This window comes from Cheilinus undulatus, linkage group 17 (assembly GCF_018320785.1).
Source record: "Cheilinus undulatus linkage group 17, ASM1832078v1, whole genome shotgun sequence".
NCBI lineage: Eukaryota > Metazoa > Chordata > Actinopteri > Labriformes > Labridae > Cheilinus > Cheilinus undulatus.
This window is the reverse complement of record NC_054881.1, coordinates 40,346,129-40,361,530: the sequence shown is the minus strand read 5'-3', so window position 1 is coordinate 40,361,530 and position 15,402 is coordinate 40,346,129. Positions and strand designations below refer to the sequence as shown.

The following is a 15,402-nucleotide window of genomic DNA, read 5'->3' as shown; positions in this document are numbered from 1 at the left end:
TTATGTCTTCATTTTAAATATTATTCCCCCAGAAAACCTTAAAATAGGTAAGCTTTTTTGCCCTTTTTCGCATTTTTTTTTTTTTTGCCACTTTTCACCCATTAAAGCTACTTTTGCCATTAAATACCAATTGTTTCCTATGTTTTTTCCCACTCTTGACTGCTTTTTGTTTTTTGTAATCACTTCTCACTCTTTTTTTTTTTTTTTTTTTGCCAATTTTGGTCTATTTTTGCCACCTGTAACTCATTTCTGTCACTTCTCAACCATTTTTGCTACTTTCTGACCCTTTTTCCACTTTTTCCCCTCATTTTTGCCCCTTTTCACCCATTTTTGCTGCTTTTTGCCACCTTAAACTTATTTTAATTCCTTCCTCAAGCTGTTTTTGCCACTTTTCACCACTTAGATTGTGGCTCTTGCAAAGGTACTTTTCAACAATTTGGCTCTTTGGTTGAGTAGGGTTGAGTAACACTGCTTTATAGAGCTATACCACCCTCTAGTGGTGAAGTCTATTACAGCACTTCCAGCAAGTTCCCTGCGCGTCCTACGTCAATGGTATGACCGATGTTGCCTTTAAGTGTTATCAGTAAAATCCAAAAAAATCCAGAAGATTGGCCCACAAAACGCCGTCGTCCTTTATCTTATTTTAAAATATTGTTCGTATACTGTAAGTAAACTAATAAGTAAAATTTGGTAGTATTGAAAAGTGGTGATATAGCTTAGATTTTTGCCGCTTGCCGTAGTAATGACATCAAAATTTGTTTGAGAAAGTATTTATGTTTTCAAAATATTTTGTTATTAAAGAAAAAAGGCTGCTCTCGTTTCTGGAGCCTGTATCTATTAAATTTGGATTATTCCACATGAAAAGTAAAGCTTAAAATAGCGCAAATTGACACTTCCCTGTAGGCTTGTGCTTTAACAATACGATGTCCTAGTGAACCGTGAAGGTATCAAACTCCCGGGGCTCGCGGCAGCTAAACTAGCAGATTAGCTGGAGGAGAACCGTCGGAGTTATCGTCGTATTGGACCAAGTTACCCATAAAAGCAAGGTAAGATTTTAAAAACAATGTTCCTTTGCAATAATATGCTATTTACCGTGTAACTGAGTAAAATTTGTCAAAATTGTAGTACGAAAACAGGTTGTGTTAGCGAATGTTGATTAGTTTCCACAGGAAGTCAGGTGCGAACCAAGCTAGCTTAGCTCGGCTAACGCTAACGTCGCTCTTTTTCACACACGCTCGCTGGTTCGGCCTGTGTCCTACTTAATAAACTGTCTAATTGGATTGTCCTCATCCTCCTTTGAGTATTACTTGTATACCTGAAGTAATGTCAGCAACAGTAATGAGCTTCTGAGCATACCTAGCCTTAGCTATCATAGCTGTCAAACTGACAGTGTTGTCAGTAAGGGTTTGAGGCCTTTATCCTTTCTGTTTACTTCTGTGTTAAGTTAACTCTGGAGAGATGTTGCTTATTTAGACATCAAATCAAGTAAAGGAAACGCATTTAGTTTTAAGCCATGCTATTGTCTTGTGTTTTTGTAGAGTCTGCCTCCTCCTCTCTCCATCTGGGCTTTCATACGGCTGACTGCTTCATTTAAAGCCCTCAGCCCTGAGTTGTATTTATTGACATACTTAGTGTAAGCCGTGTATGGTGTAGATGTCCTATTTCTGACACACAAGCTCTTTTTATCCCAACTATGACAGCCTGGGTGCCTTTCAGTTTGGATTATAATGCTCCACTGACAAATGTGCTTTAAAGGATTATTAGGAGACAAAACAAATTTACTGAATGCGTTTTAATCTATGATGAACTGGAGATAAGACAATTGACATCACTGTCTTCAGCAGTTGTTATGTTTATACAAATTTATAATCAAACTACACAGGAAACTTGAGGCTCTTGTGCTCCATTTAATGCACACAATGGATTTTACAAGTAAAATTACTACATTGATTTTAAATGGTATTCCTTATTACTCAGTATACACTCAAAACTCAATGCAATCATTAGGAATTATTCACTCCTGCCCAGCCTGTGTCTCTCTTTACTCTATATAGCTATTTAGAGCTGGGACGATATCGCCTAAAATTGACATTGTGATATTTTCAGGCCTTATAGGGATAATTTAAAGTCTCCTTTAAATTCCTGTGAGTGTAATTCATCACATTGGTGCATAAAATGACACCAATATGATGATTAGCAAACCTATATAAAAACTCACATCAAAAGATGCAGCCGATGGCCAGAACCCTGCAGTCTAGTCCAGTGGTTCTCAACCTTGGGGTCGCTAGACACTAAGAGGGGTCACCAGATGCCTTTAAAAATTAAGAATATTTTTTTAATTACACTGTTGCCACTTTACATCAATTTTACCAAATGTTAACCCTTCTTCGTCACTTTTCAATGCCAGTTTAGCCAATTTTGAATCATTTTTGCCACTTAAACTCATTTTTCAGTTTGGCCTCCATCTTTATCCCTCCTCAAGGGCAGCCTTGTCTGCACATGACTTTTCTTGAATGTTCCTGGCTGTCCAACCACCTTCAGGTACAGCAGGGGTCCCCGGTCTCTGGCACCTTTATTTTGGGGGTCCCAGGCTGAAAAGGTTGAGAACCCCTGGTGTAGTCCACCCATTCAAGCTCACAGCACACATTAGTCCAGTTATCTCTGCTGATGCACACTGGATGAAGTTCCCTGACATCCCTGACATGGGCCACCTTTTCTCTCACTGACGCTGGTGGGGAGTTTTTTATATTTTTAGTCCTGGCTCTTCAACAACTCTTACTCATGCCATGTCTGATGACGTGTTGTCTTACTGCCTCCGTGATCTCTTTCTATTTATAACTTTTTTGTCATATGGGATCAGTTCTTCAAACAAGGAAGCAAGGGTCATTGTCTTCAAGGCTGGTACCCTGGATTTTTTGGTGTGGGTAAAGATGGGAACATGTGGAGCTTATGGTATTCTTCGTCTTGCAGTGGATGACATTTAAGGTGGTTGAACTAATTCATGCTACTGCTACCTTTTGTTGCAATAGTCTTGTAGAGTATTGCACAGATTACAGCATTTTGTTCAGCGTCTTCCTTTTGAAATCTGAACCGCTGCCAGGTGACAGATTCAGCACTGCTTTTCTTCAGAATCAAATCATCCGTCTCCATCTCAAACTTCCAACTTTTCATTCTCCTTTACTCGCCATAGTTGCATGTTGACACTTTACACTATCTTGTGCTTGATTGGTGGGAGGAGTGCATTGACTGTTGTGAGAGAGGCGTTTGGGAGACTGTGGGAGAACTGAAACTCCAGAGAGAAGTGCATGCTGATGGCGTAAAACTTCCATGTAGTTTAAACTTGATGGTCACGATATAGTCATTTTATACATTTCACGTGGCAAGAGCCATGTTAAATCGAGTGTACTCGATATCAGGGATGTCAAACTTATTCACAGCAGGGGCTGGATTCTGAATGTGGGTCTAACCTTAGGGCCTAACAGGGTCAACATTTAACCATTGACTGTCAACCTAAATGATTTTGAGATTAAAAGGTAAACATGATAAGTTTAAAATTAAAAATCTGAGATAAAAAGTCAAACTTAGAAGTTTTAAAGGTAAAAACATGATTTTTTGGGGGGGCATTTTTGTGCCTTTATTAGATAGAGGAGGACAGTGGATAGAGTTAGAAATAGGGTCAAGAGTGGGGAGAGACATGCGGTAAAGGGCCTCAGGCTGGATTCGAACCCGGGCCGCCCGCGCACATGGGGAGCGCCTTTAACCACTAGGCCACCTGCTCCCCAAAACATGACATTTAAAGTCAAAATAATGTTTTTAAAAGGAAAAGAATGAGATAGAATTCTAAAACCATGATTTTTAAGTCAAAATATGATATGAAAGTCATAATCGTGAGTTTTAAAGGTTGAAAAAAGTAGTTGTTGATAGGTCAGCAAAACTGAGAAAAAAAATTCAAACTCATTATATTTAACAATTAAATTGTGAGATAAATATTGAAATCATAAGTTTAAAATGTCAAAATATGAGATTAAATTTCAAATTAATGAGTTTTAAAGTTAAAAGATGAAACAGTGTTAAAAACCATGAGTTTTAAAGGTAAAAAACAAGATAAACGTCAAAATAAGGAGTTGAAACAGGTCAAAACATGAGATAAAGGTCAAAATCATGACTTTGAAAGGTTAAACTAGGATTTAATGTATAACTGGGAATCTAAAAAGTAAAAATATGAGATTAAAAGTCAAAGTTATGGGATGTAAAGGTTAAAATATGAAATAAAAAGTCATAACTGTGAGATGCAAAATTGAAAATATAAAGAAAACACAAATTTGTCCTACGTTCCTGACTTTTTATGAAATCATTTTCACTGTTTACTTTTTCTAATTTTTATGACTCAGCAAGGATGTTATAATTCATCAAGTTTATGTTTACATTTTTATACTGGAGGAAATCTGCAGACCTCATACTGGTGGGCCAGTTATATTAAAAATATCATATGATCTGGTGGGCCGGGTATAACTGCACGGGCCAGATTTGGCCCCTGGGCCTTGAGTTTGACACCTCTGCTCTATATATTGCCTACCCCAGTATCTATTAGACGACTAGAATCCTTCCTCAGAATATTTTATTTAAAATATTATATTTTATTTAAGAAAAATACCTAAAAATATCTTTAAAAATAACTGACGTGTCTTGAATTAGTAATAGTATTTTGCAGTTGTCATGATTGTTTTAGCTGTGTTTTTAAGATCCATCCTTATTGAAGGAAACATTTCTTAATTAATCATTGTCATTCCCACTAAAAAGCACTTTGAGCTTTATGTTTATACAGCCTGTTTCCTAAACAGTTGGGACATTGCAAGAATGTAAACAGAATGCTTGTTAAACATTTTAACCCCATCCCTCCTTTATATCAAGACTTGCTGCCCTTTAATTGTGAGATGTTTACAAGGTGTTTCCTTTTGGAATTTCCCAGTATGTGTATACTGTCCCAACTATTTTTTAAAGGTTTGGCTGGTTTTAAATCCAAACTGTTATCTCAAAATTATCTTAAAACAATGAACTTCCCCTGTTTCAGAATCTGATGTATTGTCTGTAGTTCATTTCCAATCAAATAAAGTGCTTCAGTGTTTTGAAAGTCGCCACACTCTGTTTTTATCTACATAAAGTCTTCCATTGTTTTAGTAAGTAGGTTTAAATGAAAGGTTCAGTATCAAAGTTAAGTAAAAATTTCTCATGATGGGGTGTTTTCTTCCCATCCCTTTATGAAACAATCCTGTGTAATGTTCTGTCCTTCCAAACACTGGTGCTCTTACACTGATATTTGCTCTTCTTAGGTGAGCCGCTGACATGACGACTCTAGATGACAAGATTCTGGGAGAAAAGCTGCAGTACTACTACAGCAGCAGTGAGGACGAAGGCAGCGACAACGAGGATGAGGACGGGGTGAGCAAAACCATCCGGGATGCTAACGTCACTGAGCCTGAGATAGATTACAGCGCAGATGGAAGTGCTGTCAACACAGGTACTAATCTGCAAACATACACACCGAAAATCTCTGATACCACCTCTGTGCGTACTTCTGTGAAACAGTAAACGGCCAAGAACGCAAGCTGTCACAGTGACACTGACTCTGGCGTTTCTTTCTCAGGACCAAAGGGAGTCATCAATGACTGGAGGAAGTACAAGCAGTTGGAGGTGGAGCAGAAAGCAGAGCAGAAGAAAGAGATGGAGAGATTAATCAAGAAGCTGTCGATGACCTGCCGCTCTGACCTCGACCTGGAAAAGGACAAAGAGAAACAGAAAGAGCTGCAGAGCAAAATCCAAGGAAAAGTAAGTGGGAAACAAAGGGACCCCTCAATCAAACCTCTTCTCTCCATCTGTTCTGTTTGAAACTGTGACACACCTGCTAGTGGAACACATGCAGAGAGAAAAGGCTAAAAACAGATGATGATTAGCATCTGAAATCCCTTCACACTCATCCTATTCTCATACAAAGTCTAAATGTGGATCAGTTAAGAAGTGACACTTGATTTCACCTTGATGATTTTTGCCAGATGCCACTGCACACACTAACTTGATAGACGAGGTTCAGCCTTCCACTGCTGCCTGAAAATTAAAGACAATGAATGACTTACCTGGTAAACGACAGAAGTAGTCTCCTCTCTGGCTTGCATTCATGTTTACTATCCTCTCAAGTGACAAAGTCAGAACACCCTAGTACAGGGGTGTCAAACTCAAGGCCCGGGAGCCAAATCTGGCCCATGGATCGATTAAATCCGGCCCACAAGATCATATCGTATTGGTATTATAACTGGCCCACCAGTATGAGGTCTGCAGATTTCCTCCAGTATAATAATGTAAACTTCAACTTGATTATTTAAAATCCATGAAAACCTGAAAAAGTAAAAAGTAAGAAAGATTTTATAAAAAGTCAAGAATGTGGGGAAATAAATTTATTTGTGTTTTTATTTCATATTTTCAATTTTGCATCTCACACATGATTTCAATTTTTTTTCTCATATTTTGATATTTTAAAAAGTTAATTTTATTCTTTTAAACTCACAATTTTAAATTTAAGTCATATTTTTAACTTTTTGAGTCATCATTTTGAATTCTTGCTCATATTTTGACATTTTCAACTCCATATTTTGGTTTTTAATGCCATATTTTGACCTATCAGACTCATAATTTAAGATTTTAAGTCATATTTTGACCTTTTCAACTCCTTACTACTTTTGACTTGTAAACACATAATTTCATTTTTTTTTTTCTCATATTTTGACATTTAAGATGAATAATTTTGTTATTTTAAAGTCCCTATTTTAAATTTAAGTCATATTTCTAACTTTTTAAGTCATCATTTTGAATTCTTGCTCATATTTTGACATTTTCAACTCCTTATTTTGGCTTTTTAATCCCATATTTTGACCTGTCGGACTCATCATTTAAAATATTAAGTCATAGTTTGACTTTTAAACTCAGGATTTCAAATTTGATCTCATATTTTGACCTTTCAAACTTAAGATTTCAACTTTTTCCTCTTATATTTGCTCTTTAAAAACATTATATTTGTTTTTTGTATCATGGTCTGATATTTTGAACTCATAATTTGGAATTTTTATCCAGATTTGAGGCTTTAAACATATCATTTTAAATTTTTTAAATTTCTAAATGATTTATCATCAGTGCTGTGTTTTTTAAAATATTTTATTACTGGTGTGGTGAGGTTGACAGTTATGGTTTAATGTTGACTCTGTTAGACTCTCAGGTCAGAACTAAATCCAGAATCCGGCCCCTGCTGTAACTGAGTTTGACACCCCTGCCCTAGTACGACCTATGAACTATTTCATGCTGTGAAAGAACCAATCAGGAGATGTGACCTGCTAGTGTATGATGGTGCAGGGCTTTGGGGGCACTTGTTTCTTAACTGGGATCTGTTTTGATGATGCCATCTGCTTGTTGTAGATTTATATTTACCATGCAGACATAAGTTTAAATTGTTTTGTGGTAATTCTTTGCAAAATTGCATTCTCCTCTTAATTATTTCTGTGAATAATTGTAAGTTTTTTCCTTGTGTCCCTGATAGATGACCATGCAGGAGTACAACATGCTACAGGAAGAGCAGGATGATGAAGACTTCCTCCAGCATTACCGTATGCAGCGCATAGAAGAGATGCGGCGCCAGCTTTGCCGTGGCAAACGGTTCGCACAGGTCTACGAGCTGAACAGTGGGGAGGACTTCCTGGAGGCTCTGGACAAGGAGGACAAAAGCACGCTGGTCATGATCCACATCTACGAACCGGAGGTCCCGGGCTGCGAGGCAATGAGCGGCAGCCTCATGTGTTTGGCTCAGGAGTACCCGCTGGTCAAGTTCTGCAGCGTTCGCAGCTCAGCCATCAGCACCAGCGCTCTGTTCAGAGACAGCGCTCTGCCCGCTCTGCTCATCTACAAAGGAGGGGACTTGATCGGAAACTTTGTACGGCTCACAGACCAGCTGGGGGAGGATTTCTTTGCTGTGGACCTGGAGGCCCTGCTGCAGGAGTACGGCCTGCTGCCCGACAAAGCCCCCATGGTTCCGAAGACGGTTCGCAATGGAGCCATTGTACAAAACACTGTGAGCGACGATGACTCCGACCTCGATATAGACTAAAGCCAATTATTAATGCTTTATATGCTTGGAAAACATGTGCACACAGTCTGCATGGACTATAGATCCCTTTGATGTATGTGGGCCCCTGTAATGATGACTGACTGAGCCAGGAGTGATACGGTACCAGTTGCATAACATACTACACACACAGCCGGCATTGCACATAAAACATCCTGATATAAGTTCTGTTTAATCAAAGAAAAGTCTGGGTTATGAATATTGAGGACCTGTTCATATTGCCATTAGAATGATGTAGATGTTAGCTTAAATGTTTTTGTTTGACCCTTCGTGACTGTCATCTATTTATTCATTGTATGGAAACACATTCCTCTTTTTGTTTCTTTCATGTGCATCTTCTCTGTATTGAATGTTTCTCTCTGTAGAACTAAAAGCTTTCAACTGAGACTGACTTTAATTTAATTTTATAACTTTTATATGTGCTGTAACATTTCAGATAGTGGGGAAAATAAACAAATGTTTGGACTTTGTTACTGACTGTTATATTTCTACAATTCAGAGTTAAAGTTTGAAGCTGCAACATGAAGTACTCTAAAGATCGTCTATTGAAAAGTCATTTCAATGTATTGCCTAGTAGCAACAAAACAGTCATCTGGCACAGAAGTTTCCCTCCGCTGCACAAAAACAAATGGCTTCTTTAAGCTCATTGTTATCATTTCTAGCTCTCAAGCCAAAATAAAGCTTTTTTTTCAACATAATTTTCAAGAAAAAGCCCCCACAGATCTGCTGTACACTATCCACTAAGCTTAACAGAAGCCAAAGTAACCAAGTTAGCTGGTTGCTAATTTTGTTATCTTCATGTTTAAGTTTTTTTCTTTTGTCTCTTTACCCTCTGTTGGATCAAGAGTCTTAAAACCCACCTGTCATCATGGCCAGCAAAAACTCTTAAGAGGAGCTTTAGCATGCTTCATGAGGTAGCGGTTTCTTTTGATTCTGCTTCTGTTTAACCTTGCAAAGCAGATGGATTCACCCATTTCCTTGCTTCTCACTGGCGAATCCATCTTGTTTAGTTTAGTTTTTTTCAGATCCTCTGCCCTTTCCCAAACGCTTAGTTTGGCGTGTCAGGTTAGCTTCTGTTTGCAATGGCAAAAAAACATCAAATGCACCTTTAATAGTGTTTTAAATGTAATTCCTCAAAGTTAAACCAATAGAATTTTAATAAACAAGACAATCACATGCAATTCCATGTATTTACATCTCAGGGCATGAAGATTTTGCAGACATTGACATGGATGCTTTTTAAAGCTCCTGTGGGAAACTTTGGGCTTGTGTCGACTCTGGCGCCCCCCCTGTGGACAAAGCAGTACCATGCCTGACTTGTCTTATGTACAGGTGTCTGCTGGGAAATACACATAAAGAAAATCATCTCAATTCTTTTCAAAATTACAAGAAAAGTGGCAGTGCTTGTTTTTTAAATTAACAATATGGACCTGTTTGCAGAAGCTAAAATTAGATTTAACACACAGTAACCAAAGGTGAGTGTTCTGTGGTAATAACACCCTAATTCAAAAAATGCTGGGATGTGTCAAATGTAAATTAAAAAAATATACAGTGATTTGCAAATACAATCTATATTCAATTAATACAGCACTAATGCAAGATAGGCAAAGTTTAAACGGATAAAATTTGATTCTTTGGAAATTTACACACATTCTGAATTGGATGCCTACCTACAACACATTCCAAAAAAAAAAGATAGCGACAAGAAAAGACCAGGAAAGTTCTGGAACACTTAAAAAACAGCTGGAACATTCCACAGATAAGTAGGTTAATTTGCAACACATGATAGTACCATGTTTGGGTATAAAAGGAGCACAGTCATTCATGATTTACGATGATGTGAGGTTCTCCACTTTGTGAAAGATTTCTTTGGCAAATAGTCTGACAGTTTCGAATGGCATATCTGGATGTCCATAACATTATCAAAAGATTTAGAGAATTTGGAAAAATCTCTGCATGTAAGGGGCAAGGCCAAAACCTCAACTGAAAGGTTGTGACCTTCAATCTCTCAGGCAGCACTAAAGACCAACATCATTCTGATGGAAACTACAGCGTGGGCTCAGGAACGCTTCACGAAACCTTTCGGGGTCTGAGCTTATCTGAGATGGACTGACATACAGGGGAAAATTGCACAGCGGTCTGATGAGTCCATACCGCAAATTGTTTTTGGAAATAATGGCCATCAAGTCCTCTAGGCTAAAGAGGTAAAGAACCATCTAGATTGTTCTCAATGCTAACTCCAGAAACCAGCATGTGTGATGGTGTGGGAGTGTATTAGTACCTATGGCATGGGTAACTTGCACATCTGTGAAGGCAGCATTAATTCTGAGACGTACATAGGCTGCAGATTGGAGCAACAAATGAACGTCTTGTCAGGGCCGTCCCTGCTTAGTTAAAACCAGGCCACATTCAACACCAGTTACAACGGCATGGCTTCACAGTAAAAGTACAGCTACAAGACTGGCTGGCACACAGTCCAGATCTGTCTCCCATCGGAAATATACAGCACACAATGAAGGGAAAATACCACAACCAAAACTGCACTGTTGAGCAACTTAAAATCCTTGCAGTGAGAAATCTGAAATTTGAGTGTAAACACACTAGATATTATGAAATAAGGCTGCTGTAAACATGTGAAAACACTGAGATTCATGTGTGACTGAATTTTGGATTTAGGCGGTTGGAAAGTTGTTCACCTCTTTCCTGGCTGGGTTTAATTTGGGCGGGATAAATATAGCAGCGTATGACATCACCAGTCCCTTTGGGGAATTACCCTAACCCTTAACGCTAAAACGATAAAAAATCACCAGCAGTTTATCTAAAAAGTCTGTTGTTAGCTGATGTCACTGCCCTCACTGAAAACCAACAGCCAGCTTAACCCTCTACTAAATGCTCTGGCACAGAGCCAGGCAGCTGCTTTAGCCATAGTTCACCGTAAGGTCAAGGGTCGGAGTAATTACTGAAGTGCTTGTATATTTTTCACTTGAACAAGGTAAGGCAGGAGCAAACATCTTACCTGATAAGGGCATGTTTTTATACATATTTCTCTCGTCTTTAGTCCTGGATGTTTAACAGAACTGTGGCTTTGTCTCTCTCAAAGCAGCGACAGGTCAACCCCTCCTGTCTGTTAGCATAGGGATGCTAAATTTAATGATGTATCTGATGATAGACATGGTCTATTCCTGCCAAGTTTGTTACAATAAAAGTCTCCAAAGCTAATAATGATCATTGAAGACTTTTATTTTGAAGAGCAACATTAGGGAATTGAGGAATTTTAGCGGCAATTTAACAACAGAAAGGAGAAATGTAACTTTCTATAAAATTAGAGATGTTTTTCATGACTGGGATTTGACCTGGTGGTTCATAACACAGTGGCCTGTCATACAACAAACCTGAATTACAAATTTTCTGATTGCTTTACAGGGACTTTCAGGTGGACATCAAGTAAGAATGGGTAATAAACTCGCTTTTAATACTTCAACAATCACTGCCTTCAGTTCCCAGAGTATTGTTAGAGGTAAAAATAATGTAAACATACTGCTGTCCCAACTTGTTTGGAATGTGTTGAAAGCATCAAATCCACTGTAATCTTTAATCCTGGACGTTTAACCCTCTATGGTGCAGTGTTGCCTGTAGGCAACATACCACTTTTTTGCCGTGTGCACTCACATAATACATTCCAAAGTATGATCAAATACTTTTAAAAACATGACAGGACCTTAAGTAACCCATAAAAGTGTTTTGACTTGTCATATGACGCTCTTGATGCTATTTTGAACACTTTGTGCAGACATTCTCACACTAAACAGCTCGGCCATTGTGCTGCAAAAGAACTGCAAGAAAATATATTTTCCAGACATTTCTGAGGCTGGAAAAAAATGTGTACATAATATTGGTGGGTAAAGTTTAATTTCTAGTAGTTAAATGTTGCATTTTTGATGAATGAATAACGGAAAATTGTTCAAATATACACGTTGCCTTGAGGAAATATAGCACCATTATGGAATACTACAAACACTATACTGTTATGGAGTGCACAATGATACCATTACATTTTAGTAATGTGCATTTCGGTATAAATCTGTGATTAATGAAATAAAAACAAGGACAAGGATAGTGAGATTGATCACAATGAGAATGAGGATGAGAAAAGTGAAAAGTGATGTTGATCAGGATGAGGACAGTGAGGGTAAATGTACAGCAACGAATATTACCAGAATACAGTAAGAAACAGTGCTTAACAAATTTACTCGACCACCAACCAAAGTAAGGTTTATGCCACAGCTGCATCTTGAAGTGCTTTAATGCGGACTCTTTCATTTTCAGTCAGCTCTCTACGTTTTACCATTTTGAACAGGAATGAGGGATTTCAAACTGAATTCACCTTTGTATACCCAAATTTGAGCTGGCTCACTGGGCTTCTCTGGGAAGTCAGAATTTAATCAAGCATAACATTCAACCACTAAAACTCATTTTTCTCTTCAGGAATGCAAGTAAATAACTATAATTTGACATATTAATCAAGAAATATTAATGTGCTTTACTGTTTTTTGAGTTTTTTTGTAAATCAGTAAACTAGGAAAATTCATGGATAACAATAATAATTATATTTTAGCATTAAAAATATCATTTGGGTTAAAGAGCTTCTACATATTGGCATATTAACCATTGCAGAAACAAAAAATGATTTTGGTAATTTCCAATGCTGTTAGTTTAGGGCAGCTGTGGCATAAACCTACTTTGGGTGGTGGTCTAATAAATTTGTTAAGCACTGTAGATATCAAAAATAATTATTTTCATCATTAAAGTTCAAATAACATGAATTGCAACCTGTTGCAGATACTTTGCAATTCCAATATGCTTTTAAAAACTTGTTTTTCTTGTTCATTCCATTCAATAATGGTGCAGTGTTGCAGTGCCCCAAAAAGGACCCTTCATAAAAAAAATTCTTAGATTATGTTTATTTAGTCTATTTTATGACAAAAAAAACACCACAATTTTTTTCCAACTGGCATCATATTGTGCACCATAGAGGGTTAAAAGAACTGTGGCTTTGTCTCTCTCAAAGCAGCAACTGGTCATCACCTCCTGTCTGTTAGCACAGGGATGTTAAATTTAATAACCTATCTGATGATAGACATGGTCTATTCCTGCCAAGTTTGTCACAATAAAAGTCTCCAAAGCTAATAATCATTACTGAAGACTTCTATTTTGAAGAGCAACATCAGGAAATTGAGGGATTTTAGCTGCAACTTAACAGAGACATCTCTAATGGGAGAAACATAACTTTCTATAAAATTAGAGATGTTTTTCATGACTGGGATTTGGCCTGGTGGTTCATAACACAGTGGTCTGTCATACAACAAACCTGAATTACAAATTTACTAATCACTTTACAGGGACTTTCAGATGGACATCAAGTAGGAATGGGAAAGAATCTCACTCTTAATACTTCAACAATCACTGTCTTCAGTTTTATTAGAGGAAAAAAATGCAAACCTGCTGTTGTCCCAACTTTTTTGGAATATGTTGAAAGCATTAAGTCAGAATATGTGTAACCTGCCCCCCTCCCCAAAGAAACTTTCTCAGTCCAAACATAAAATATCTTATATTAGTGCAATATTTGATTTAATATGAATAGAAAAGGATTTGCAGATCAGTGTCCTATTTTTATTTACATTTTATATAATGTCCCAACTTTTTTGGAATTGGGCTTTGTAATTCCTTCAAATTACCATTAAGAAAAATAAAGTGTGGCTCCTTATCTCCTTATGGAGTAATGGCCCATAAGAAGTGCTTAGGCCTGTCACCAGGTTTAGTCTGTCAGTTTTCAGCCTCGTGTGTGCTGCACCACCACATCCACGGGCTCCTTTCCACTTCACTACATTCCACAGATGTGATTAGCCTGGCACAGATTGGAGATAGGTCTACCCATTCAATCCTGTCCACTCAATAATCACTCTGAACAGGAAGAGCACAGGCTGCAGCTGAAGCTCTGCAAACCCACCATATGATTCCTTTACATAACAAAGCGCAGCAACGGCTAAAGATCCGTGTAGCTTTTCACCAGGCTAATGTAGCCTACAGATAGGTCATGAGCAGCAGCAGGGTGAGGCATGGTAGCGTCAGCAGCAGGACGGTTGTGTCATTGTGGAGGGGAGCAGCTGAGCCGTGCAGGCTGTGTTCACAGAAGGCATGCTCCAGGAGGAGATGAGTTTCTTCGCTCATTCCTGCAAGAATGAGAAGAACAAACACTCAGATCATCTAGTGGTATTAGAATTCAGTCTTTTCTATGTGTATGCAACAAATGTAAGGGAAGCTTGCAGGTTCATTTGCAGCAGAGTGGATTGACTGAACAGTTGATTACCCCTCTGGTGTTCCTGCTGACTACATGCGTGGGAAATCGATGCCAGCGGATGTCATGTGCAGCTGTGCCACAGACTCACACAGCAGTGAATCTGCCTCCTGAGCTCTGATAAATGTTTTAGTCCTGATGACATGATACTCACCGTGCTGTGACCACTCGTCCCATAGGTGCTGGACGCTCTCATCATGATGTTCTCGGTGCTCATGATGCCTCTGGTCTGCAATCAATGCCAAAGACGAGAGAAAGTCTTAAAAATCTGATCAACTTAACTTTATAAGCAGAAATTGGTGCCTATATAAGGTCTACAAAACCATCAGCAGGAACACTAATCATGTCTGCTCAGAGAGCTTTTAATGCTGGTAGCCTCTGCCACATAGTAAAGTGAGCAAATGAACATCCTGTGCATATGGGTAATTTTTCAGTATATATATTTTAAAAAAACTCTTTAATGTCCAAGTGAAAGCAGAATTCTGCAAAGTAATGTCAGTTAAATACAAATATTTAATGTGAAATAAGTGATTGCATAAATGTTCACCCCCTTCAAGTCAGTATTTAGTAGAGTCACCTTTGGCTGCAATCACAGCTTTGAGTCTGTGTGGATAAGTCTCAATCAAGCTCAAACATCTGGACTCTGCAATTTAACCCCATTCTTCTTTGCAAAACTGCTCAAGCTCTGTCAGGTTGCACAGGAATCGGGCATCAACAGCCCTGTTCAAGTCCAGCCACAAATTCTCTATTGGATTGAGGTCTGGGCTTTGACCTGGACAACCCAGAACATTCACTTTGTTGTCTTTAAACCACCTCTGTGGAGCTTCCTCTGTATGCTTCAGGTATGCATTGTCTTGCTGGAAAATAAATCTTCTCCTAAGCA

At 38.2% G+C, this 15,402-nt stretch overlaps 1 protein-coding gene across 1 annotated transcript in view; it reads left to right on the top strand.

The window, feature by feature from the left end:
* pdcl (phosducin-like) overlaps positions 1-8,634 on the top strand; it is a 36,066-nt gene extending 27,432 nt beyond the window's left edge. The window contains exons 12-14 of the mRNA XM_041810337.1: positions 5,335-5,518; positions 5,645-5,826; positions 7,583-8,634. Of these exons, the coding sequence (XP_041666271.1) occupies positions 5,335-5,518; positions 5,645-5,826; positions 7,583-8,146 (930 nt within the window). The 3' untranslated portion in view covers positions 8,147-8,634. The remainder of the gene's footprint in view (positions 1-5,334; positions 5,519-5,644; positions 5,827-7,582) is intronic.
* Positions 8,635-15,402: the final 6,768 nt, after the last annotated feature.